The sequence below is a fragment of the Tenrec ecaudatus genome, chromosome 1, assembly GCF_050624435.1.
Source record: "Tenrec ecaudatus isolate mTenEca1 chromosome 1, mTenEca1.hap1, whole genome shotgun sequence".
Lineage (NCBI taxonomy): Eukaryota > Metazoa > Chordata > Mammalia > Afrosoricida > Tenrecidae > Tenrec > Tenrec ecaudatus.
In genome coordinates this window covers 162,928,316-162,953,087 of record NC_134530.1, presented here as the reverse complement: position 1 = coordinate 162,953,087, position 24,772 = coordinate 162,928,316, and the positions used below count along the sequence as shown (strand labels likewise).

The window sequence follows — 24,772 nt, the reverse complement described above, 5'->3', positions numbered from 1 at the left end:
ACAAATGCAAATGGTAGGCAGGGGATGAGCTAGGAAGTAGGAAGTGTGATGTTACATTGTGTGGATTGCAATTGATGCCACACACACACACACACACACACATACAAAACGGGTGTGAGTTGTTGAATAGAAAAGCAACTTGTTCTGTAAACTTACGCACAAGTCGCAATAAGGTTTTGTTTCAACTGAAGCTTCGGAAGGAGAGATGGGAAGAAGCAGACTTCATGTGTCCCTTGTTTAAGGAAGAGACCTAGTGTCCCAAGAGAGTCCCAATAGAATTTTCCCCAATGTGGCATTACAGGTGCTTCCAAGGTCCCTGGACTCATGGCCCTACCACTAGGCTTTCCCTAGGTCACCCTCCCACAACTTTACTTAATTGGAATTTTGGGGGAAAGTGAGAATTTTGATACCACTAGTATTAGCCTGAATCAAAAGACTTGGATATGGTGTCTGCTCTGGTCATTTTTTTTATCAATTTAGCTGTGCTATTAATTATACGTAATAAAACATACAAGATTTGAATGTACAATTCAGTTTTGACTTGTGTGCTTGTCTAACCAGCGCCGCAATAAAAAGATACATTTCCATTACTCCCAAAGTCCCCTTATCTGTAAATTCCAGAGCCTTAGCAACCACTGATCTGCTCTCTGTCACTGCAACTTAGTCTTGTATGTCCTAAACTTTCAGAAAACTAGAAGCATACAGTATGTGCGCACTTGTGTCTGCGCTCTTTGTCTTAATATGGTTTAGATTTCGTCATGTGCTTTGAACTCACTGCTCCCTCCCTGCCTTGTGCCACCCGATGATGCAATGCTTCCTCTGGTTTACGTCCCTTGGGAACATTCCCCAAGCAGGGAACAAGACCATGCTTATCAGATCACGTGGTCTGGGCACATGTCCCACTCAATCACCCTAAGGGTCCCGCAGAGTGGGTCCCTTGATAGCCATCGAGCGGAGTAAGGCACCCAGAGGGGTCAGAGAATCGGCTTGGAGAAAATATCTCTGAATCAGGTCTCTGACTCTAGAATCAGTGCCCATTTCCTTCATGAAGAATTGCGTCATTTCCCCAGTGTTCTCCTCCAGGGAGACCTGCTTCTGTTTTTCGTTGTATGTCGCCCAAAGTGGCATGCTTTCACACACGGACTATTTGATTGTATGGGACTGTAGAGAGTGAGAATAATGGGTGGAACCTTCCTCTGAGGGTGCGTGTGTGCGTGCGCATGTGTCTGCGTGTGCATGTGAGCTGCCACTAGATTCCAACATTTGACATCAGTATATTCAACTACTCTTTTCTCCTAGGAAGCACAACTTTCCCTTCACTTTATCCCTACTCCTCCTTCTTCCTCTTCCTGCTTAATTACGAAAATGGGGGCATTCGGTCACATTGTAAATGTGAAATTTCTGGTTTTTTGTTGATCATCGATCCTAACTTGGCTTATCAACCCCTCAATTTAACATCAGACACTAGTCAGTTATTGTGCCACATGGGCTCACCGTCATGCTAATGTTATGACACATTTGACATGTGTAAAGGACATTGCTGGTGATGGACAACTTGTGACGGGAGGGCAGAATTCGGCGGTCTATGGCCTGGTAAAAGTGTGTTTGCCATGTTGGCCAACTTGGGGTAGATTCTCTTCTGTTGGTTCTGCTAGAAGTGCTCACCACACCATGGAGGTCAGAGCTGGGCTCCTTTTACATTTGGCTTTGTCTAATTTGCTCTGTGACTTGGAGGAAACCCTTCCCTCTCTAGGCTTTGATAGTTTTTTTAAAAATGGGGCACTTAGACCATTTTAGATTCTGTGTAATCATGAGCCTCAAAGCTCCTGGGCCCTCTTCTGATCTAGTTTACCTGCTGCCCCAACAGCGGATGAGGCCAAGAGCCCTCCTCCCTCCACTGTGCTCTCGGTCTCTACTCTGACATGCCCTCCACAGAGGGATTTCAGGTCTGCGGCGTCTCTCTGAGATTCTCAGAGGTGGACGTTGAGTCTAGCCCCTTCACGGATAGATCCCAATCCAATGTTTCCTTACCCCTCCCTCCGTCCCAGGTCCCCTTCCAAGATGCTTCTTGAAACCCTGCCATGGTTGCCACTGTTGTCTGCAAACTTCCCGACACTTTCTAATGCATTGACTGTCCACCCACTTGCCGTGCGTCTGCATTCCTCGCCTAGTTCAAAGGCATCTTTGGACCATGCGTCTGTCCTTTTGGAATTGGTTCAGATCCAAACTGATCTCCCCTTTTTACCTTGTGGCTTTTGGGCTCTTAGTTGAGTCAACATTTACCCGTGAACACATGCGTTATCTTGGTTCCTAGTTGTTCAGCCTCCCAAACTCCAAATGCTGTCTCTTGGCTCTGTTTCAGGTGGCCTTTGTCACAGCTCACTGTCCCTGGGAACCGCATCACGTCCCAAACTGAGAACCCTGTGAATCTCCTTTATGCACCCAGTCTCTCAGCCTTCTAACAGCCACTTCTCTCACTAATTAATTTCGTGCCGAGCCCAAGAGTGAAGTCACAGATGGATGACTTAATAGTCCTTTTAATCGCCTAAATTTCTCCTGTAATAGTTCATTTTCTCCCGCTATCTCCCCATGTAATCCTTTTCACTTATATGCCACTTTCCAGAAGTGATCTCACTGCCATTCAGTTATTGGTGGTTGTACCCATGCCCCACACCACACAAGCATACATTGTCTTGGTGTAACTTGTTTAGTTGCGCTTTTGACAAATGGAAGGTTTGTGGCAATGGTGCCTTGAGCAAGTTCATCGGTCCCAGTTTTCTCAACACCATGTGCGCACTCTGGGTTTCCAAGTCACGCTTTGGTAATTCTCATAACGTTTCAAATTTTCCCATAATGAGATTAGGCGCCTAATAGATGTCAGCATTGTCCACTGGGAAACCAAAATCATTCACTGTCTTGCTTTTGCTTGGTAGTGGTGGTCTGGAACCAAACCGGCATATTTCAGAGGTGTGCCTATATTATTAACTCCTGACCGGTGAATGCATTCTTGTATTACTAATTCTTGGATGGGCTTCACATAGAACAAACTCCTGATAGTTGTGTTCAGAATAGCTTAATCGATAAGATGATTTTGACATGAAGAGTGTAGAGAATGAGACGGATTGAAGAAGCTGGGAGACCTGGTAAATTGCTAGTGAAAGAAATGTGATCTCATCAAGAAGCCGATACTGCCACCTCCTGGCGTAATCCAAGCAGGGCAGCCTAAAGCTTTGGGGGATGATTCATAGAGATGATTTCGTGGTATGGGCCTTTCTTTCCTTCTACATATTTTATAGTGTTCTCTTCCAGACAAAGTGATAAGGTCCGTGATAAAAAGATCATGAAAGGCACATAGTAACTAAAATAATCAATAGAAGGAATATCTTTTCTAGTTCTCCCCCAAATACCAGAGGGGCTTGCAGGGGCTGTGCGTCCGTTAATTCTGAAGTGTCTGCTAGGCTCTAGCTGGAGGCCACAGGGGTCTATTTAATTGTATATATTGGGGGGGGGGGGGAAATGTTGCTTTTCCTGTGTCACTTGGCTTTCCTACCTCCTACGTCTGGACTTCAGAGTGAGACGCAGTCTTTTCAGCTCATTGTCACTTGGTCACGAATCAGGTTAATGCTAAGGGTTCTACTAGTTGTCAAGATAGGGACACATGTAGAGTCTTCAAAGTGTCCCAGATGAGAACATTACCACGGTCTAAGGTTTTCCTCATTGTCACCCCTTGCTAAATGCCTCTCTCCGAGACTGTCACTCCTCTTTCCCCACCCGGTGGAGGGCTTCCTCGCACAGACCTTGGACCTGGGATGAGGAGGGAACAGACGCCGGCGAAGGACAGCATGCTTGGTAAAGAATCGGGATCATCGACAAACAGGAAGAGCCTCAGCAAGAGGGATCGACACACGGTGGCTCCACCAAGGGTTCAGACAGAGTTTCATTGTGTTATGCGTGGGCTGCGCTGTTTCACAACTCACTGGAGGACCCAGACAGCAACGACACGGCGGAGGACGGAGCGCACCAAACACCGGTCCATCAGATGACGCCCCAGGAACCCTTGGCAGAAAAATCCCAGGACATTTTAGGTGAAAATCTCCTCTGAGAAGGTCTACAGTCTCAGGAAAGCAGAGGGGAAGACTCTGGATTACTATGGAAAACAGGGGAGGAAGTGGAGAGGAAGAGGCTTATAGAATGATTTGAAGACATTTGGTTCAGGGAAATGCTTTCATGTTGAGGTGGAGTGCCTATGAAGGGGCCAGGTCAGAACAAATTCTGGTGATGATATACTGTGAGCTACCTTCTGGAAATTTACCTTTCTAGACATTTCTCTCTCCTGTCTCTCTCTGCAGGTAACCTTGATGGAATGGGACTCTGGGACATTGGTGAGTGACCTCACCACAGTCTTCAAACTCCTGGGAATACCCCCAGATGTCAGGGACACATTCCAGAGGGCCCCAGGTGTCCCAGGGTGGCCTGGCCTATTGAGGGCTGGGATGAGGAAGGAGTCAGGAGTGTGGGGAAATCTCACTCTTTCCCAGGGAGGAGGTGCCTGGCTTATTCACAGGGCGGGTCACCAGGTGCTCTCGGTGAGTCTAGTCTCATCTGAGTCTGGTCTCATCTGAGAATCAGGCTCGGTGGCTCAGAGCTCTGTCCCCTCCTCTCCTCTGTCTTTTTTGGGTGGTCCTGGGCTTGCCTCCTCTCTCTGGGAAGTCAGAGTCTGAGTGTTGCCATCCCTGGGAGGAAGCGTCCCCCAGTGAGGAGAGGGTGAAGACCAGAAGAGGCAGCAGGAGGGCAGGCCCAGGAGGCCCAGTCTGAAAGGGAAGGAGCTGATAGCTAGCCAATGAGGGTCGAGCTGCCCGAACCGTGATTTGTTGGGGCTGGGACAGCGCAGGAACCACAGGTATTTCTGAGTGCGTGTGTTTCCTCCTGAGAAGTCCCTGTAGTCTCAGGGACTGGAGTCGATCCAGTCGGAAGGTGAATGTGCTGGCGAGAACTGCCCCCCACCCCTCCGCCCCCGAACTCTCCTCTTGAACCCTTTCCCCAAACAAGAAACTTTCTCTGTTCGAAATTCCTCCCAGATGAGTTCGGCTCTTCCCGACTACACTTTCTTGTTAAGACCGTGCATTTCTGAGTTTCATCTTTCTACTGGCTACCATTTCTGCCTACCCCCAAATCTCTCCCTACTATGCTTCACTTGTTTTGTGTAACTATAAAGGATGTACTGTGATGGGCGCCAAGGGAGCAGAGCTCTGTCCTTTTATTTCACTGTTCATGGGGCGGGGTGGGGGGTGGGGGTCAGGGGGGAGGGGGCAGAGGGGAGAGATACCAACAGTTCCTCTCCTGGTACAATCAGAGACTCAACCTGAGTCTTTCAGGGTCAGCTCTAGGGTATGACCAACCGAGGGAAGAATTCACCCCATCAGCCTTCATGGTTGGGCAAGAACCCTGATCAGGTGACCAGGCTCCACAACTTTGTAACTGACCAGGGTGACCAGTGCTCTCCAGCTGTCTTTGGAGGAGCCCACCTCCTCTTTTGGGGGGGAGGTCAGCCTATGGAGTTTCAGCCTTGGGCAAATGAATCCGTATCTCTCACTTGGCTAACAAGAGAGGCGAAACGTTTGCCCACATATTTACTATGTGTCTTTCCTCATATGTGATTGGTTCATTTTGTCTGTAGTGCATAGCTTTCCCCCCAAATTAAATATTGAGATGTTGCTTGTTGTGATGCATGAAGCTTCTATAGAATCACGTCTTCAGTGTTTTCTATTCATTTTCTGCTTTGTGAAATCGATTTAACATCATCACTCTTAGAGGGGGATGATGGACCCATTTAACCTCAAGTCACCCTCTATAGTTTCTCATCCACAGTAGGATCATGTGGCTGAGGATGGGTGTTGATTGGCATCTCAGTTAGTTGATATTTTGTACTGATTATGAGTAAGCAATTCATTTACGCTACAAGAGCAGCAAAGATTCTTGGGAATGTACACTCTTGAGTTTATCTTCTTGGGCCCACACTGAGAAGCAATGCCATCAGCCACTCGAGCGGGTTGTGAATTAATTCTGGAAAGAGGCACTGCACCTCGATATGAAGCTCCTCATTGGATAATTTTGGATAAATAACTTAAACTCTCTAAGACCCACTTATGATGGTAAGGATGGACCTCATGAACAATTAGAAGGATAGCTAACGGAATATCTGTGACATGTTCAGCTAATACCCAGAAACGTAGCAGCTGTTGTGGCTAGTATTCTCCTTAACCAAGAAGAGGTAAGTTGAACCACCCAACGGGCATCTTTGGAGGGGATTCCTACGTAGGATAGGAAATTGAATAGTTCTGGGGGTAAAGCCCTTTGATAAAAATGGAGTCAAGAAAATGTATCTTACAGTATTAAATATAAAATGTCAGTGCTAAATGCAAAAATATTTACATGAGGTCTATTCATAATGAATATGCAAAGATTTCAGAAAGTGTTATTATCTCCCCAGAAGGCCTAGGTTCAGGCCCCAGACTACACTGAGGGACCAGGAGCTTAGTAGGTAATAGGAGTGCTGGTGATGGGGTAGACATAGGGGTTTGTCTCATGACATTTATCGAGCAACCAGCTGGGAGCCCCGAGAAGCCTGCACACAGTTCGAGCCCTTGAGTGGGCACACTCTGACAGGGACAGCCGATGAAGGCACCATGCAGAAGGGTGGGTGTTCTAACAAGAGTGATCGCAGCGTGCAAACTGTCGATATCTTTCCTAGGGCCCCAGTCCACACTTTAAGCCATCAGTGTCTGGGGATCAAGTGAGGATGCTGTCGTGGCTTCTTGTCTTCTCAGTTCTAGGCCTCGGGGCCTCAGGTGAGTTTTGCTCCGAGGTGCTTTTGGTGAGCAACAGGTGAGTGCCCCTAGGATGAGTACTGGCGATTCCCCAGGGCGCCCCCTGGGGAGAGGATAGTGTAAGTGCTCCTCTGCAGTGCCCTTCTGGAACTCACACATCTGGGTTCAGGTGCTTTGCCTGCCATTTCCTGTGATCCTTAGTACTCTAACGGATTGATTCAAGTCTAACTTGCTTCCGTGACAGAAAGACAGCATAGTTCACTTCCCAGAGTTGTTTTTGAGGCTTAAATCAGGTAGGGGACGTGGGACATTTTGCACAATGCTTGGATAACAAGGGCTTGGAAAATTATAACTAGTATTGCATCATCATCTTTACCAGCATATAAATCACAGTTAAACTCCACACTTGGGTCTACATTTATATATAAAAGCAAATTCACGGACAGTAGGAATATTCATTTTCGATAACAGGGCTCTCTCTTACACATAGCATGAGGCATGTACCGAATGCTCGACCAACGACTTCTGTGGAATTGACTTCCTTTGTATGGATGTGGGCTCTGTACTTCTTAAAGCACTAGGCATCTTGTCAGACTTTCTTCCTTGTAGATCTCACGCTGACTCTCACTGCCATCGAGTCGATTCTGACTCAGAGCAGCCCTAGCGGACAGAGCAGAACTGCCCTTGTGGGTTTCCTAAACTGTCAATATTTTATGGGAGTCGGAACCCCATTGAGCAGCCGGGCTCCCACTATGCCTCTCGGGCTCCAGGATGGACAGACTTACACTGAAAAAATAATGTAATGCATAGAGGCTTTCTTTTTCTGTCCTCAGTCTCTTAGTTAATTTCATGGGAGTACCTAGAGTTGGTGTTGGAGAGAAGGTCAGTGGGTAGTGCAGACGCTTTGCACTTGACTATCAACCTCAAGCTTGGCTGTGTCAACACACCCGGCAACACTGTGGAAGGCCTGGCAATCTGCTTTTGTAACGATGGTAGCCAGGAAAACCGTATAGAGCTCCGTTCTGTTCAGTAACTCACGGGGTCTCCATGAGTCAGACTTGATGTGATGGCAATGCGTTTGGTTTGGGTTCTCTGGGTTGGTGCTTGAGAAACTCACCGACGTGAGGGCTTTTTATTTCTTATGAATGGGAAAATAGGACCTGGCAGGTGAAGCGATTGGTCCAAGATTGCAATGAGGTGCTTTCTTGACCACCACTCTGGTCTCTTGGGTCCTGTCCTGCACCCATTTTGCATCAGTTCTGGCTGGCCTGGCCTGATATGTGTCTATTCACCCACAGAGGCCAGATGGTTTATTTGGAAATCACCTTCTTCAATCTCGTCTCTCTCCTTCCCAGTCTTCTCAGGAAACTGATATACCCTTCACTGAGGGCATGGCATGGGGTGGGGGCACATCTGAGCTCCGCCAGTGACAATGGAGAGGGAATGAAGCTCCACACCTGTCCAAGGCTGAGTCCCACAGGGCAGATCTCAGACACACTTCCTTTGCGCTACTCTGTCACGCACCACCCCTCCCATGGCAAGCAACTTCTCTGCTCCCTGCTCCATTTGATACTCCATTACAATGGCCACACAAAACTCATGGACACAAATAAAGATTGGTTAGGGAAGCTACAGCTTCAGAAACATGAGGGCTTTATTTCTTTGTCTGCAGCTTCTATTGTGGTACTTTTAGGTTCTCTCTCTCTCTCTCTCTCTCTCTCTCTCTCTCTCTCTCTCTCTCTCTCTCTCTCTCTCTCTCTCTCTCATTTTCAACCTCAGCCACATGGTCCATTGGCCTCTGCACTGCCCAGGCAAATGTTATAACTCCTTCAGTGTTGATAAATGCCCAAAGGGCACCAACTCTGTATACAAGCCTCCTACCCCAAGGCACTCAGCTTTTCTTGTTCTATAGACTAGGAAGCCTGACTCTGCCTTGGCCTGCTGCCTCTCTGTGCAGGGATCTAGACGCACTACACTCCGACTTCTCTTCTTGACGGCCACGGGGTTCTCTGTTCCAGCTATTGAAATGGCTCATTTAATATTCAGTGGAATGGCAAAACTGACAAAACCTCTCCATGAGAGCTTCACACACCTAATTTTCATGGTCTCACCCAGTCTTTTGGTGGGAAATACCATGTTGGTATTCAGTGGGAAATCAGCATTCGGTGTTAGTGGGAAAGAACCATATGAAAGAGTTTCACTTCAAAATAACAACCTAGCTCCTAACCTACTGCCTGTGCTGAGATAGGATATAGTGCTCAGTCCTCTGTCCAGTCTATCTGGTTCATCTCTGCCTCGGTGTTGAGGTCATGTGTTTGTACTTGATTATTCCACAAGGAGAACAGTGGGGACCCTTCGTGATCTTGTCTAGCACACAGAGAAATAGGTCAGCTTATGTCAGTGACTTGCCGAGCATCCTCTGACAAGTTTGCAGAGGCCATGGAGCATAGTGGTTCTGAGTTCTGGTTCTAGGGTCATCTGGGTTGGAATCAAGCTCTCCTTCTTAAAACCTTTATCATTTGAGACAATAACTACCTCTCCGAGCCTTCATTTTTCCACCGTGGTGCAGTGAATACTTGGAGATGGCTCTTTTATCCATAGTTCTTATAATTCCCATCAAATTATTTAATCATGACAGGTTGTGGTAAGAGGCAGTGGAGGAAGATGCTGACAGAATTATATGATTCAGTTGTGAATGATGGTTAAAAAGGTTAATTGTGACTGTGAAAAAGTGGAACTCTAGTCTGGGGAATTGGTCATTTTGTCATCCTGCTAGGTCTAAATGAGCTACATTAGAAGCTGGAAGAGAGTATTTTACTACCATCAAGAAATGAAAGTCAGGACAGTATCAGAGGTTAAAATCTGAGCACCCAATTTTAGTGTGTTATTTTTATTGCCACCCCCCATGCTCTTCTTTGTATGAAATTCAGGAGAGGTAAATCTATAGAGACAGTAACTGGATGAATAGGTTCTTAGGGCTACGGCGGGGACGTTGGAGAGAAATGGAGCACTAGTAATAATGAGTACAAGAAAGAGGAAAATGTTCTAAAATAGGTTGTAGTGATGCGATTGTATAATTCTTTTGAATACGTTTACATGATTGAACTGTATGATCTGTAAATCACATGTCAATAGCATTGTTAAAATGAAAAGGACAAGATAAAAAGAAGAGCCAGGAGTGGAGCAGTCGTTTGGGTCCTGGGATTCCTACACACTGATCCAGGGACATAAAGCTGTGGCACCAGAGAAGCAGCAGAGGAGTGATGGAGGAGCAGCAGGAGCAGGGTCAAGAGCTAGTGCACAAGACAGAATGGTGGTGTTTCTGTCCCACAGAGCAAGTGACACTGAGAGCTTTTGGGCAGCAGACTTGCTTGCAGAACGAGGTGCCTCTAAACACTCAATTGGGGGGGGCAAGGTTTGCTGGTTCATGCAGCTGGAGCTGAGTGTCTTCTGGCTGAAGCTTCTGGGGGAGTGGCACGTCCTTTGGATATTGAATGGCTGTGTTCACAGAGCTTTGTAGCATTGCCTGAGCAGGGCCGAGTCCAAGAGACTATAGGCTGAGAGGTCAAGGACCAGAGAGAAGCATGGTGATGGTCATGGCTGAGAAGAGCTATACACTGAGCATTTGTGACCCTGAATTATAACCGGTTAACTTCCCGAGTCAACCCCTTCATTGTGAATATGGTTCACGAATTATGTGTGGCTATTGCAGTGAATTATAGAGCCCCGCAGAAAAGAGAGCAACATGGGAGGGACAGCTGGTGCCACAATTGGTAAGAAGGTTGGAGGGCATGGCGGACCCCTGCCTCCCAGGACTTGGCTTTGGACTGATTTTGATTTTAATGCTCCTTCTGCCTTATGATGTCAGAGGAGGCCAGGCAATGCTACACCCAGGCCTGTCCGACACCTCCTACGTAGAAACCCCCAAAGACCAAAGCGGCTGCCCTTGAGTGACTCTCATCTCATGGTGTCTGTGTGTGCAGAGCAGAGGCAGGGACCTTTCGGAAGCAGGTTGCCAGATCATTTTCTCAAGGTGCCTCTGGGTGGGTTAGAACTGCCAACCTTTAGGTTAGTAGTTGAGAGCTTTTTTTGTTTTGTTTTTCCATCCAATGACTCAGTTCTGATCTAAAGGGGGTAGTTTTTGTCTCTCGCTTATCTTATAAGATTGTTCTAAGCTGAAAATATGGTAGTGGCATTGGAAATGCTTTATACACTGCAGAGCTGGCCTGTGGGAGCCAAGGCTGGTCATGGGGTGGATGGTTATGACTCTTCTGACGTCCAGCACTGTGCAGGAACAGTAGAGGATGGGGACATGCAGTGGAGGTATAAATCCTCAATAATTCTTGTGTAAAGTATCTAGGCAACTATAAAGAAGTGTTGCCTTTGTGAGGGTGGTCACAATAATTGGCATGTTTCCATGTTTCACGAACATTGCCTGGCACCTATAGGTGCTTAATACAAAGTACCAGATTAAGTGTCTACTCAAAATGTTCGTGGCTGTCTCAGTACCTGACACAGTGATGGGTACCCATGAAGAATTTCTATTCATAAGTGGGCAGGTGAAAAGGCAGAGTAGAAAGAAGGTTAGAGGTGGGGGTGGGGTGGGGGTAGGGGGATGAAGGTATCCTTGGGGCAGAGGTGGGAGGGAGAGGCATGATGAAGCCAGAGACATCTGGGGTTCTCCTTTGGTCAACTTAGTGTTGCGTTCTGGAGGAAACTAGAGCACTTGGGGCAGCAGGGAGCCTGTGGATGGTGGAGCGGGTATAAACCCGATGCCTCGAGTGATGCTCGAACAGACACTGGCCGAGGACCAGCACTAAGAAGAATATTCCTTTGCAGATTATTCTCCGCAGATTTGGAATGAAACACAAGCCAGAGACTTGTCAGAGGCACTTCAGGACCTGTTCTCCCAGATCTCACAGCTCATTCGAATAACTCGCAATGGTGAGAAGGTTTAGCGATTGATTGGCTGGAGTTCCATAGGTGACCAGAACTGTTTCTCAGGACTTCTTTATGGCTGGGCTGTGAGTGATAGGCTGGATCCCGAGAGGTGCATCAGCCAACTACTCCCATGGACTGTCTTGAGGTAAAGTGGGGTCCCAGGAAGGAAACAATTCCACACACAAACACAAAAACCCATGTATTCTACCCCTCAGTCCCCAGTGTGAATGTGGGGACTACTCCATCACCCTTCCCAGCCACTTCTTGTCTCTGTACCTCTAGGGAGACTGTCGTGCTGGGTGGGACCTCACAGACTTGCGCCTCGTGCGTTCCCTCTGGAAGAGGGCAAGGTCCATACCCTGTGCACGCTCCTAGAACCCCTGTGAATTCTGAACATGGGGAGCTCCCAGATGGAGGCGGGAGCGAGGGCCACTCTCCTCCGAGGTTCACTTTTTGAGGGGAGGGCAGGACGCAAGACAGGGTGAGAGCCTGGAATAAATGCCAGTGAGAAAACATGTCTGTGCTAAGGTTTGTCAAGAAAAGGCAGCCCAGTACTCGATTTGCAGAAGGCAATGGATGGCAGTGAAATCCCAACATCCATCTGCAGCATTTCCGTATGGATTAAGCCCCCAATGAATTCACTCCCCAGTGACCAAGGATGCGAATAGTCTTGCCCTCAGACAGAGTGCCTTTAAAAAGTGGATTATTACAGAAAATGGTTAAAATTTAGCACAGTATCATTTGTCTTCCCTTTTGATTCATTTTACATTTGTTCTGGTTTCTAATGTTGTCTGCTTTCACCTGAATTGAGGTGTGTCAGTGTTGTATTTTATTGTCGAGGTTTTTTGCATATAGTTTTCTTAATAAGAAATCCTGGCTAGGTAAATCTACAGAGATAGTAACTAGATTCATGTTCTTTAGGGTTATGGCAGGGGAGATTAGTGGGTACTAGGGAGTTAATAATAATAGGTACAAGAATGAGGAGAATGTTCTAAGATTGATCGTGGTGATGACTGCATACTTCTTATCAATATATTTAAAACCATTGATTTGTATGGTACATGAATTATATGTCGATAAAACAGTTCTTAAAAAAGGAAGAAAAGGTAGCACAGAGCACCCAAGGGGTGGTGTCAGATGGAGGGACTGTCTGAGGGGAACCGGAAGCAGAGTAGAGAGCGGAGGCTGGGATTTGCCCTCTCGGGAAATGCAGAGAAACAGCTGGAGAACAAGACAACCTGATTCCCCAGGATGAAGAGAGACTTGCTGAGCTGACCTTAGACAGGGAGGAGGTGGGTGGCGAGAACCTCTCTGGCGTTGTCTCTACCACAGCGGGGCAGGCAGTGCCCGGGGGAGAGAGTAGTCAAGGCAGCGTGGGCAGTCTCAGGACATGAGCCATTCTGGGATCTCTCTACAGATGTTCCCAGCATTGTCTCCCGCAAGGAGTGGGGGTCAAGACCGCTCACCTGCAAGGCCCAGTTGACTCAGCCCGCGGCCTATGTTATCACGGAGCAGCTCTCGGGGATGGAGTGCCAGGAGCAGAAGATTTGCAACTGGAAGCTCCGGCGCCTACAGTCCCATTTTGTCTACTCCAGAGACTTGTGTGACGTGCCCTACAAGTAAGAGGCCCATCGGCCCTACGTCCTCGTTCAAATTTCCCTCCTTGGATGATCAATGGATGATCAATAATGCTCAGGGCAGATACCCAGGTTCAACCACACAATGTAAGGCTCTCCTCTTTCCCTGTCTCCCAAGCTGCTCCCATTTCTTGAGTGTCGTGTACACTGCATTTATAACAAACACAAATCGCTCTAAACAAACAAAGAAATAACGAAGAAAGAAAGGGTACATCCTGTGGAGGTCAGGCTTCAGTAAGATGACTCTAAGTCATTCATTCAGATGGTGCTTGTGGACCCTGGCTCACTGCAGGGGGTCCTTTCTGCCTCCTCTAGAGGGCTTCAGCACGGGGTAGAACTAGCCCTTTAGCTTTCTGAGGCTAAACTGTTTATGGGAACAGAAAACCTTAACTTCTTCCAAAGAAATGGTGGGTTTGAACTACTGACCTTGTGGTGAGCAGCACATCGTGTAACCTGCCATGCCACAAGGGCTCAGAGCAGAGCCCCTTACTCCTGGAGAACTGTGAGTTCTCGGGCCTGGTGGCACTGGCGGGTAAGCATTGGTCGGCTAATCGCTGGTCCGTGGTTCAAACCTCCTGCTGCTCCACTGGAAAAAGGTGAGGTTAGATGACCTTGGCAACTCCATAGAGAGGGCTTGACTCTGTGGTGGCAACGCTATGGGCAGAGTGCCAGGGGCACAGAAAAGGTGTTGTTGCTTTAAGTTACACTGCTTCAAACAAGCAGTTTTGTAAACTGTAAGGGACTCACATTGCGTTCCTTTTCAGTGTTCTTTGAGTTTGGGAAAGCACAGAAGAGTTGGAAGGGGCGTCTGTGGAGCTGGGGTGAGGTTTCCCTTGGACAGCCCTTGCTCACATCGAAGAATGGGCAAAGTGTGACGGGACAAAGTTCTTCCCTGCGGCTTTCCTGGCCTTTTCCTGAGACAGTTTCCATTTTCTCCCATCCGCATAAGCATTCCTCAGGATCCTGCTGCGTACTCTGAGAAAAGTCCATCACGATTATCCATTTGGAATTCCCCCAAACCGTCAGCATCACCTTCTGATGGGACTTCTCCGCCTGGCCTTTAACTGGCCCAGCAGGTGCCCTCAGAAGCCACTGTTTTGAATAAATAAGTTTAAATGGAAAAATTGACAAAAAGGCAGATTCTAAACAAGTTCCCATGGTAAAGAAGAGTTTAAGGAGACTCCTAAGAAGTAAAGGAAAGTCGGTACTAGAGGAATTTTTGAATTCTGGTCAATTGTTTTAAAGGATATTCACATGTTTGGTCATGTAAGTCAAGGTCATGCTGACCTAATTTTCAAGCCCCTGAAGAACATTGAACTAATGCTTTTGGATCCTGAAGAGTCACACATTTGAATCCTGTGACAAGGACTAGCCATCAAACCCATGTTTTCTTGCTTGGCAGCTTCCTGGTTGGGGATGATGGCAAGGTGTACGAAGGCGTTGGCTGGAACATCCAAGGCTTGCACACCCAAGGCTACAACCACCTCTCTCTGGGCTTTGCCTTTTTTGGAAGTCAGATAGGTAATGAATGATCCTTTGCCAGAGACTTGTTTACATTCTCTTCCTCCGCACTCTGACTTTGTTTGTCGAGCCTACATCATCGTTGGCTGGTAGACCCCACTCAGAAACCAAGGGGCGAGGGAGTTGAAAAGCTGTAGTTTGTAAGTTTCTGGCACCTGGAAAACCAGGGAAGAGTGTACAAGCAGGGATGGAGTTGAGAGATAATGCAGAAACAATAGGCACCCTCCGTATCCTTGGATCTTTCGATTGAGGCTCGCAGTAACATTTACCACAAGGTTTGCTTTGAGAATTCAATGAGTATATATGAGTATGTCTACAGATACACATATGTATATACATGGATACATAAATATGACTACATCTTGCCATCTATGGGTTTATGAGAACTACTTACTAAATGCTAAAATGTCCACCTGCTTCCCAGCCCATCTGCCTAGACATGGATTAGAGAAAGTCTTAATTGGAAACGTGGAAGTGATCTCCAAATTTAGCTGCTGAGGGCTCTGTTCGAGTAGTTCCTTACCTCTTAGATCTTCGGCTCTGCTTTGCTCAGCTTCCTCTCTTCCTAGCTATCACTTACGGTCATCAAATCCTTCCTCCCAGTGTCTAGACCAGCAGTTCTCAACCTGTGGGTCGTGACCCCTTTGGGGGTAGAACGACCCTTTCACAGGGGTTGTCTGATTCATAACAGTAGCAAAACGACAGTTAGGAAGTAGCAACAAAAATAATTTTATGGTTGTGGGCTCACCACAACACCAGGAGCTGTGTGAAAGGGTCGCGGCATGAGGAAGGTTGTGAACTACTGGTCTAGACCAAGCCTGAGTTTCTTACTAACAGCCGTGTGTTCCATGCCATCATCTTTCAGGAAGTAGTCCCAGCCCTGTTGCCTTATCAGCCGCAGGGGGCCTGATCTCCTATGCCATCCAGAAGGGTCATCTGTCGCCCACCTACATTCAGCCACTTATCCTGAAAAATGAGGTCTGCATGGTCCCTCAACAGCCAGAGGTGCCTGGGAAAGGTAAGACCCTTAATCTAACTCCACCCTACCTTTCTGTTAGAGCCTGGGAACATTTATGAGTGCTCTTTTCTATGAGTTCTCATGGGCTTCTTGGACTGGGCCCATGTCTCATGTCTCTTATAACTTTGAGATCTGAGAAAAATTGAGGGGCTACCTTCATGGCTTTCTCTTCACCCCATTTGTATAATATAGCCACAGGATTATTGTTAAGCCCACACACATTTTATTGATCAAGAGATATTTACTGAATACCAGATGATCTCCTAGCTGGGTATTGGGGATACAGCTGTGAACACAGACAGATCCTGTACCTTCATGAAGTTTACATTTCAGTGAAGACACAGAAACTTAACAAATCAGCAGTAAACTATATATGATGTCAAACCATTACAAGGCAATGGAGGAAAATCAAACACAAAAATGGGGAAGGAGGCACGCATATACAGATTTATGTATAATATATCTATATAGGTACATACATATGCAAACGTCTTTGGAGTATGTAAGTATAGACATACATTCACACCCATCCACACACCTTTTTAAAAGGGAAAACCAGTCAACCTGTAACGTGGCCAGAGTCCTGGGACAAACTTGACTTGTTACATTGAGTCAGAAGTGGATGCTAGAAACCATGCACTGGCGTGCTGAACAAGCACCACATTAAAGGGAATAAAACTAATAAGCACTTTCAGTGGTTTAACTCTCTTGGCTAGCATGAGCCTTTTCTTATAGTTACTGACATATTTTTAAATTAGCTTTTCAAAAAACCAGTAAATCTCCACATCAAGTTTTTCTTGCTTTTAGATGGATACTAGCTACAATAACTCCCTTAACATATAGAGATCATTTTTATGGATTTCAAATGACTTTCACATACATATCATTAATTCAGAGAATCAGCTGATTTCTACACATACACAAGTCCAGACACCTCTGTACATTTTCATCATATATGCAAACATACAGAGAACTTTGTCCCTTGAATAAAATGGCCATTCCTTCATATCACCAACAGGGCCTTCCCTTTCCGCTCATACAAAGCGTTGGTAGTCTGAGCAGACCCTGTGGGACATTGTCCCTGTCTATTGCTCTCATTCCCCATCACAGACGCTCCCCATCTGGACTTCCCCAGAATCCCCCAGTTCGTATTGGAATGCACCAGTGTGTGCTGAAGCCGGGCAGAGGCTGCAGAGGAACTCCACCTGTAGGTGCGAGGTTGTCCGCTGGTGAGAAAAGGCAAATTCCAATTTCCTTTGAAAATTAATGCTGTTTTTGTTGTTGAAAATATACGCATACAGCAATTCAATCGTTTCTAGATGCACACTTCAGTGACACGGGTCACGGTCTCTCAGTTGTGCAAACATGCTTGCCCAGCTTTTCTGAGCTCTTCCTCCCCCTTATCATCCACTCACAGTCCCCCAAGGTCCCTATGTCATCTTTCAGTTGCTGTTGCCACATTGACGCCATAGAGGTAGTTCTGAAAAGGCATAACGCTCAACCCGTCTAGCTAGACATCTGTTTGGTTTTAAGAAGACTTCAAGGAATACTTTTGGTTCGAATTTTAAGCATTATCAGGGCTGTAGTTTCAGGGATTCGTCCGGCACTCTTCTTGGCTCCAGAAAGGCTGGCACACATGAGAATTTGGAATTCTGTTCTGCATTCATTGCCTCTGGCTGGGATTCTCCTAGCGACTCTGTGGTCCACATTTCAGCCAGGGTAACGGATCTCAGGGAGTCTTCTGGTCTCCTGGAGAACGTTAGTCACAGACTCCACAGGGTCCTCTCCCTGACTCTCATTCCTCTGTTGCTCCAGGCAGACAGAGACCGATCGTCATCCTTCGGTTGGCCACACATAAGCCTGTAAGACCCAGATCACTTTGCTACAAACTAGGAAATGGAGCAGAAGCACTAAATGCCCTCTCAGACCAATCCATTGGAATGTCCTGGGAAATCTCCAAACCATGATACCAACCCCATGAGGTGTTTGGCTGTACAAGCACAGTGTCAGTGGCTATCCCTTTTTTGATCTGGGGAGAGTCAGTCATTGCTGTAAATATAAAATCTCCACCTCCTTGATTTTTCACCTCCCTGTAGCTTGCCCCAACATCATCCCGCGTTCTGTGTGGGGAGCCAGAGAGACACACTGCCCTAAGATGACCCTCCCGGCCAAGTACGTCATTATCATTCACACCGCTGGGATGAGCTGCAATGTGTCTGCAGACTGCCAGATTCGTGTTCAAGACATACAGTCCTTTCAAATCGACCAAAGGGACTTCTGTGACATTGGCTATCAGTAAGTAGACTGGTGAAAGCACGACCTTCTTGTTTGTCAGGGCAGAAACTGGACTCTAAAAAGGAAGGCTGAGGATGGGAACTGATATTTACCGAACCCTACCTTTGCCCAGAGCCCTGGTGGCATAGTAGTTATGAGTTGGGCTGATAACTGCAAGGTCAGCAGTTCAAAACTGCCAGTTGATCCGTGCGGAAAAGATGAGGCTTTCTACTCCCATTGTGTGATCATGAGGTGTCGATGTGATCAGGTATCAGGCATCAAAAACTCAAAACAACAAAAAATCATATCAATATGAATTAGGGGGAGCGCAGAGTGGAGACCCAGAACCCATCTGTAGACAATAGGACATCCCCTTACAGAAAGGTCACAAGTAAGAGACGAGCCAGTCAGGGTATAGTATAGCACCAATGAAACATCCAACTTTCCTATAGTTCTGTAATGTTTCCCACCCCCTCCTCCTAACCCCAACTATCATGATCCCAATTCGGGTACAGATAAGAGCTAGAAACACAGGGAATCCAGGACAGATAACCTCTCCGGACTAATGACAGTAGTGATACCAGGAGGGGAAAGGGAAGGTGTATGTGTGTGTGTGGGTGGGGGGGAACTGATCACAATGATGTACATATAACCCCCTACGTGGGGGACAGATAACAGGAAAGTGGCAAAGGGAAACAGCGGTTGGTGTAAGACAAAAAATATATAAATTATCAAGGGTTCATAAGGAAGGGAGGATGGAGGAGGGGAAAAATGGGCTGATTCCAAGGGCTGAAGTAGGAAGAAAATATTTTGAAAATGATGATGGCAACATATGTACAAATGTGCTTGACACAATATGTCTGTCTGTCTGTATGATGTATGTATGTATGGATTGTGATAAGAGTTGTACGAGTCCCCAATAAAATGATTTTTAAAAGGAGAAGAAGAAGAATTGCAGTCTTGGGAACCCACAAGGCAATTCTACTCTGTGCTGTGGGATCGCTGTGACTTGTAACCAACTCAGTGGCAGCGAGCGTGGAGTTTTTCGATCTTTTCCCTGGGCTTTTACCTGGGTACCACAAGTTAGCTTTCACAAGATTCTGGATGGTAGCATCCTTCACATCACAGCTAGGGCTAGTGATGTTTTCTGGGATTTTTCTCCTCAATTGCACGGGAGGACTCTCCAAAAGGGCACTAGCAGCAGCACTGAGAAGTGATACTGGGAAACCCTTAGAAAAAGTAGTCCAAGAATAGTCGCTGTTTAATGTCTGTGCTTCTTTTTAATGTCTGTACTTTTCTGTACTTCTTCCAACCAAAGATGAGGCCCCTATCTGTGTCGGCCTAACTTCAAACTTGTCTCTCTGCTGTTAGAATCCTGCTATCTCTGGCCTCATTTACCCCATTTACTAGATGCAAGGACTTGGAAAAGGTGTGGGCTCAACTACCCGATCTGCAAAATGGGGTCAACAAAAATGGACCTGTTGGAAGGTGGAACGAGATCAAAAAGTGCTCTTTTGGTTCCTTTAGTACCAAGTCTGTAATAAAGACACGCGCTGAATTGTTAAAGTAGTAGACACTTCTTGGAAGATGCCTTTTGAACTTTCTAGAAGGGACTCAGGATTAGCATGTGATTGTTGCTGTTGGATGCTGTCCAGTTGACTCCCACTCCTGGCGACCTCATGGACAACAGAATGAAACACCACCTGGCTTGTTCCATCCTCACACATTTGTTAGGTCGGAGGCCACTGTGGCAGCCACTGTGCCAGTCCATCTTGTCAAGAGTATCCCTCTTGATTGCCACGCCTCTACCAAGCATGATATATTTTCCCAAGGGCTGGTCTCCCCAGTAACATGTCCCAAACTGTGTGAGACCAAGTCTCACCATCCTTGCTTCTAAGGAGCTTTCTAGCTCTACTTCTTCCAAGAAATACATGAAGAAATATAAAAACCTATATGGAGACAGGTTTGTTTGTTCTTTTGACAGTCCCTGGTATTTCCAGGATTCTTTGCCAACACCATAATTCAACTGAATCTATTCCTCTTAGGTCTTCCTAATCAATGTCCAACTTTCATACGTGTATGAGGTAATTAAAAATACAATGGATTGGGTCAGGGGCACATTAGCCCTCAAAGTAATATCCTTGCTTTTCAACATTTTAAAGAGGTCTCGTGCAGCAGATTTGCCAAATTCAATGTACTATTTCATCTCTTGACTGCTGCTTCCATGAGCATTGATTGTGGATACAAACAAGACAAAATGTCTGACAACTTCAGTCTTTCCTCATTTTATCATAGTGTTACCTATTGGCCCAGTTATGAGAATTTTGGTTTTACATTGAGTGGTAATCCATACCAAAGGCTGAAATGTTTGATCTTCATCATATATTTGTTCATATGCCATCATATATATGCATGTACACACACATACATTGAGTACGTGCTCTGTGTCTAGGGGTATCTCTAGTTCCTGTCTTGTACAGTTGAGAAAGGAAGATGAGTAAACAGTAATTATACTTGTTAGATCCTGTGACTGACAAAACGCAAACTACAAGTAGAATACACCTCTAGCTAAGGCTTTAGGGGAACGGGACTGGGGTCAGGAAGGGGCGTCCAGAGGGAAGGGCGTCTAGGACAAATGGGAGTTTGTTCAGCAAAGGAGGGGGAGAGTGCAGAGCCCAGGATTCACGGAGGCCACACATTTTCACAACTTGAAAGAAGTGTAATTCTTACATGAGCATGGAGTTCAAAAAGGAGACTGCTAAAACTGTAGAGGCAGACGGGAGTGCCTTTGTAATTGAGTCTGAAAGCTTGACTCTCTCTACTTGAGGGAAAACAGTAGGTTCATTGGAAGGCCACTCAGTAGGTTGAATCCGTATTATAACAGGAAAACAAAGCCCCTTCGTTGCCTGCATTCGTTTCCTGTTGCTGCTGCAACACATGCCCAGAGATGCGGTACCTCAGAGCAACACACGTTTATCACCTGACAGTGTTAAAGGTCAGAAGTCACAGTAAAATGGGTCCACCTGGGCTGAAGTCAGGAGCACAGGTGTTACAGTGGGCTAGGCATTGCCCTGCTACTCATAAGGTCAGCGGTTCGAAACCACCAGGCCTCTGTGGGAGAAAGTGAAAGCTTTCTGCTCCCACAAACAGCAGCAGGCTTGAACACGCACAGGGCCTGCGCTATTTTGTCCTAGAGGGTCGCTCTCTGTGTTGGAGCTGACCCAAACGGCAGCGAGTTTGGCTTGGGACTGGGCTAAAGTCGGGTCCCTAGGTGGTGCAAGTACTTTGCACTCGGCCGCTAATGGATAGGTTGGCAGTTCAAACCTACCCAGCAACATAGCAGAAAAGGGGCCTGGCAATCTACTTCCATAGAGAGTGTGGCTGAGAAAAGTCTATGGGGAAGTCTTTCCTATAACATACCGAGCTGCCACTAGGCATGAGCGACTCAACAGCAATGGGCTGATTTGGGGGGTGGGGTGGGGGGTGGGGATGGGGAACGGAAGCAAGGTCCAACTCCAACTTCCTTCCATTGAGTCAATTCTGACTCACAGTGGTCCTACACAGCAGGCTAGAACTGCCCCTGTGGGTTTCTGAGATGGCAACTCTTGGGGGGATGTGTAGATCCTCCACCACCGAGGGCTCTTTCCAAGATACAAGCCTCACCCTCCAGTCTCTCTGCTTCTCTCTCTTCTGCCTCCTCCTTCCACTGCGTCAATATGGGTCACCCAAGACAATCTCCTCATTTTAATGTCAGGGGAAGGGGAAAGGACCTCAAGGGTCCACACAGAAAACAATGTTTGGAAACTGATTGTGGTAGCAGATGTACAATTCTTCTGGATGTGATTGAACTATCGAATGATGACACACGTACTAACCCCAATCAATATTAATTAAAATCCAAGCAGGTGATTAATGACCTTAATTCTGTCTGCAACTCCCCCTGGCCATGTAATCTAGCATATTCACTGCTTCTGGGGTTAAGTCTTGCAAATCTCTTTATTTTTTAGAGGTTGGCATGCTTTTAACCTTCTGTTTTACTGTTTCAAGTATGGTTTGGAAGGAAGCTGTGGGCAGAGAGCTCTTGTAGTAATTTAGGTAACAGATATAGCTGACTTAGACCAGGGTAGTGGGGGTTGTCATACAGATAAGTGGAGGAATTTAAAAGATGTGCAAGGACCAGTCATAACTCATGATTGGATAAGGCTAAGTCAGGGGTGTGGGGAGAGGGATTCAGGATAATGCTTAGATTTTAAAAAATACATCTTACAGCTCTTAAAACAATCCATACATCAGTTATATCAGATGCTTAGTTGTATGGCTGGGGGACATTGGAGAAGAAGATGGCTGTAATTTTGAAGATAGTGCTTTGCATAGCAAGTAGCTGAAACTCTGGGCTTGGGCGGATTGTCCAGGGAGAACATATTACTGGAAAGAGCAAAGGCCTAGAGCAGGTCCAGGCAGGTGGGGTGGCAGAGGAGCCTGAGGCGGAGCAGCAGAGCGAGGGAAATCAGGGGAGCTTGGGTTGGGAGGTCAAGGGAGGAGACCCTTTCAGGAAGAAAGTGACCAACACGTTTAGAGTAACTCAGAAGTGATGTGCAGTGTTCAGCCTCCCCAGGAGGTCACCTGCCCCTAGGCAGAGTCAGATTGAGACTGGGACAGACAGAGACCATGTTGCAGGGGACTGAAGTCACGGTGAGTGCTGCCCACCTGCCCCCACCTCTTGGGTGGCTTTATTCATTGGCTTTCTCATCTCTGTGCACACTGATGCATGGCAGATGGCAAACTGATAGATGATGAATGGATGGAAGAATGAATGATTGAAAGAAAGGATGAAATGAATTCTGCTTCTAACTGACATGCTCTCCCATTTTCCTTTGTCCGACCCCAGCTTCCTGGTGGGCCAGGATGGTGGTGTGTATGAAGGGGTCGGCTGGCGCACCCTCGGCTCTCACACCTACGGATACAACGACATCGCCCTGGGGGTGGCCTTCATGGGCAACTTTGTGGGTAAGACGTGAGCTGGGGCCAGAGGGGTTTTGAGTAATGACTTTTCACGCGGGCTGTGTGGGCGGCATGGAGGAAAAGGCAGCAGGGTGGTGACTGCCAGCACCTGGGGGACATGCTAAGATGTGTCTGTGGAGCATCTTCGTTTAAAACCCAACTTCCAGTACACGGAGAGTGTCCCCCAGCATCCTCTCTCACACCGAATGTCCACTAGCTCTCCATCCACATCAAAGGCTAGCATAGAGCAGGAGAGGAGCACGGAAATCTTTGGCAACCTAAGTGCTTTCACCGCTGTCTGCAAATGCGGCCTCTTGCTAACCATGCTGGGGAGCACCCTGCCCAGGAAGGCAGAGCGATGGGCAGCAGCGATGCTGGATCAGCTGGGGGAGTGCGTGCCGGAGCTCTCCCACCTACGCAGATCATGCTGTCTGCCACTCTTCTCCAGACTAGTTTTTGAAAGAAACATCGTCAAGGGGCATTTAGGGAACACAGCCACTATGAATGCAGATTTCCTGGCTATGGTGGTGGTAGTGGGGAGGGGGACAGGAGGAGGAAGATGGATTCTAGGCATCTTTCTGCTCTCAGCGAAGACCATCTAGACCCCAAGGACTGATGGGTCAATGTGTTCCACAGAAAAGCCGCCCAACAACGCCGCCCTGGATGCCGCCCAGGACCTGATCCAGTGCGCTGTGCTTAAAGGCTACTTGGTCCCTGACTACCTCCTGGTTGGCCACAGTGATGTCGCCAACCTCCTGTCTCCTGGGAGGGCTTTATACAACATCATTAAGACCTGGCCTCACTTCAAGCACTGAAGGAGCCCCCGCCCTCCTGGACTGCTTCTACTTCAAGACCTTGCCCCCACCCCCATATGCCTTCTCCCCTGCCAGCCTCATCCCATCCTTTCTTCAAAATATTTTTTCTTTTTATTTATTATGTTTCTGCCTTCTCCTACACCCAATATGTGTCTACCTTATAATTAGTGATTTATCCTCCCTTCCCCTCCCACCCCTGGAATCCATAAAAGAATGTTTCCACCACTGTGAAACCTTTTCCAGATTCTTTATCCTAGTGATCTCATACAATATCGGCCCCTGTGTGATTGACATTCAGCGTAATGTCCTCTGCTTCAACCTTGTTGTAAAATACGTATCTCATGGACCTTTTGTTATTCTTGGTCACTATGTAGTATTCCATTTGGGGCACTTACTATTTTTAATACAGTCTCCTATTTATGGACATTTAAATTGTTTACACTTTTTTTTTCTTTTACTGCTTTTGTGAACAGTGCTGCAATGAACACGGTATACAGACATGTATTCCATACGCCTCTTCGTGCCCTGGCTTTTATTTCTTCGAGATATAAAGCAAGTGTTGGGATTGCTGGATCATAGAGTACTTGTATTTCTAACTTTGTAAGGAAGCTGTGCGTGTTTTACACAGTGTTTGTGCCACTTTACAGTCCCACCAACACTGCGTGGAGATTTCCAACATGATCGCGTCCCCGTAACTGAGCATTAGCCCTCTGAGTCTGGGCCCAGACTTCTTCTCTC

The 24,772-nt window shown here is 46.9% G+C and overlaps 1 protein-coding gene across 1 annotated transcript; it reads left to right on the top strand.

The window, feature by feature from the left end:
* Positions 1–6,799: 6,799 nt before the first annotated feature.
* PGLYRP3 (peptidoglycan recognition protein 3) lies at positions 6,800–24,344 on the top strand. Its single transcript, XM_075540746.1, has 8 exons — positions 6,800–6,848; positions 11,667–11,771; positions 13,186–13,387; positions 14,808–14,926; positions 15,792–15,944; positions 18,041–18,239; positions 23,107–23,225; positions 23,856–24,344. Exons 1-8 carry the CDS (start codon positions 6,800–6,802, stop codon positions 24,032–24,034), a joined length of 1,125 nt encoding a protein of 374 aa, XP_075396861.1. The 3' UTR covers positions 24,035–24,344.
* The last annotated feature ends 428 nt before the right edge of the window (positions 24,345–24,772 follow it).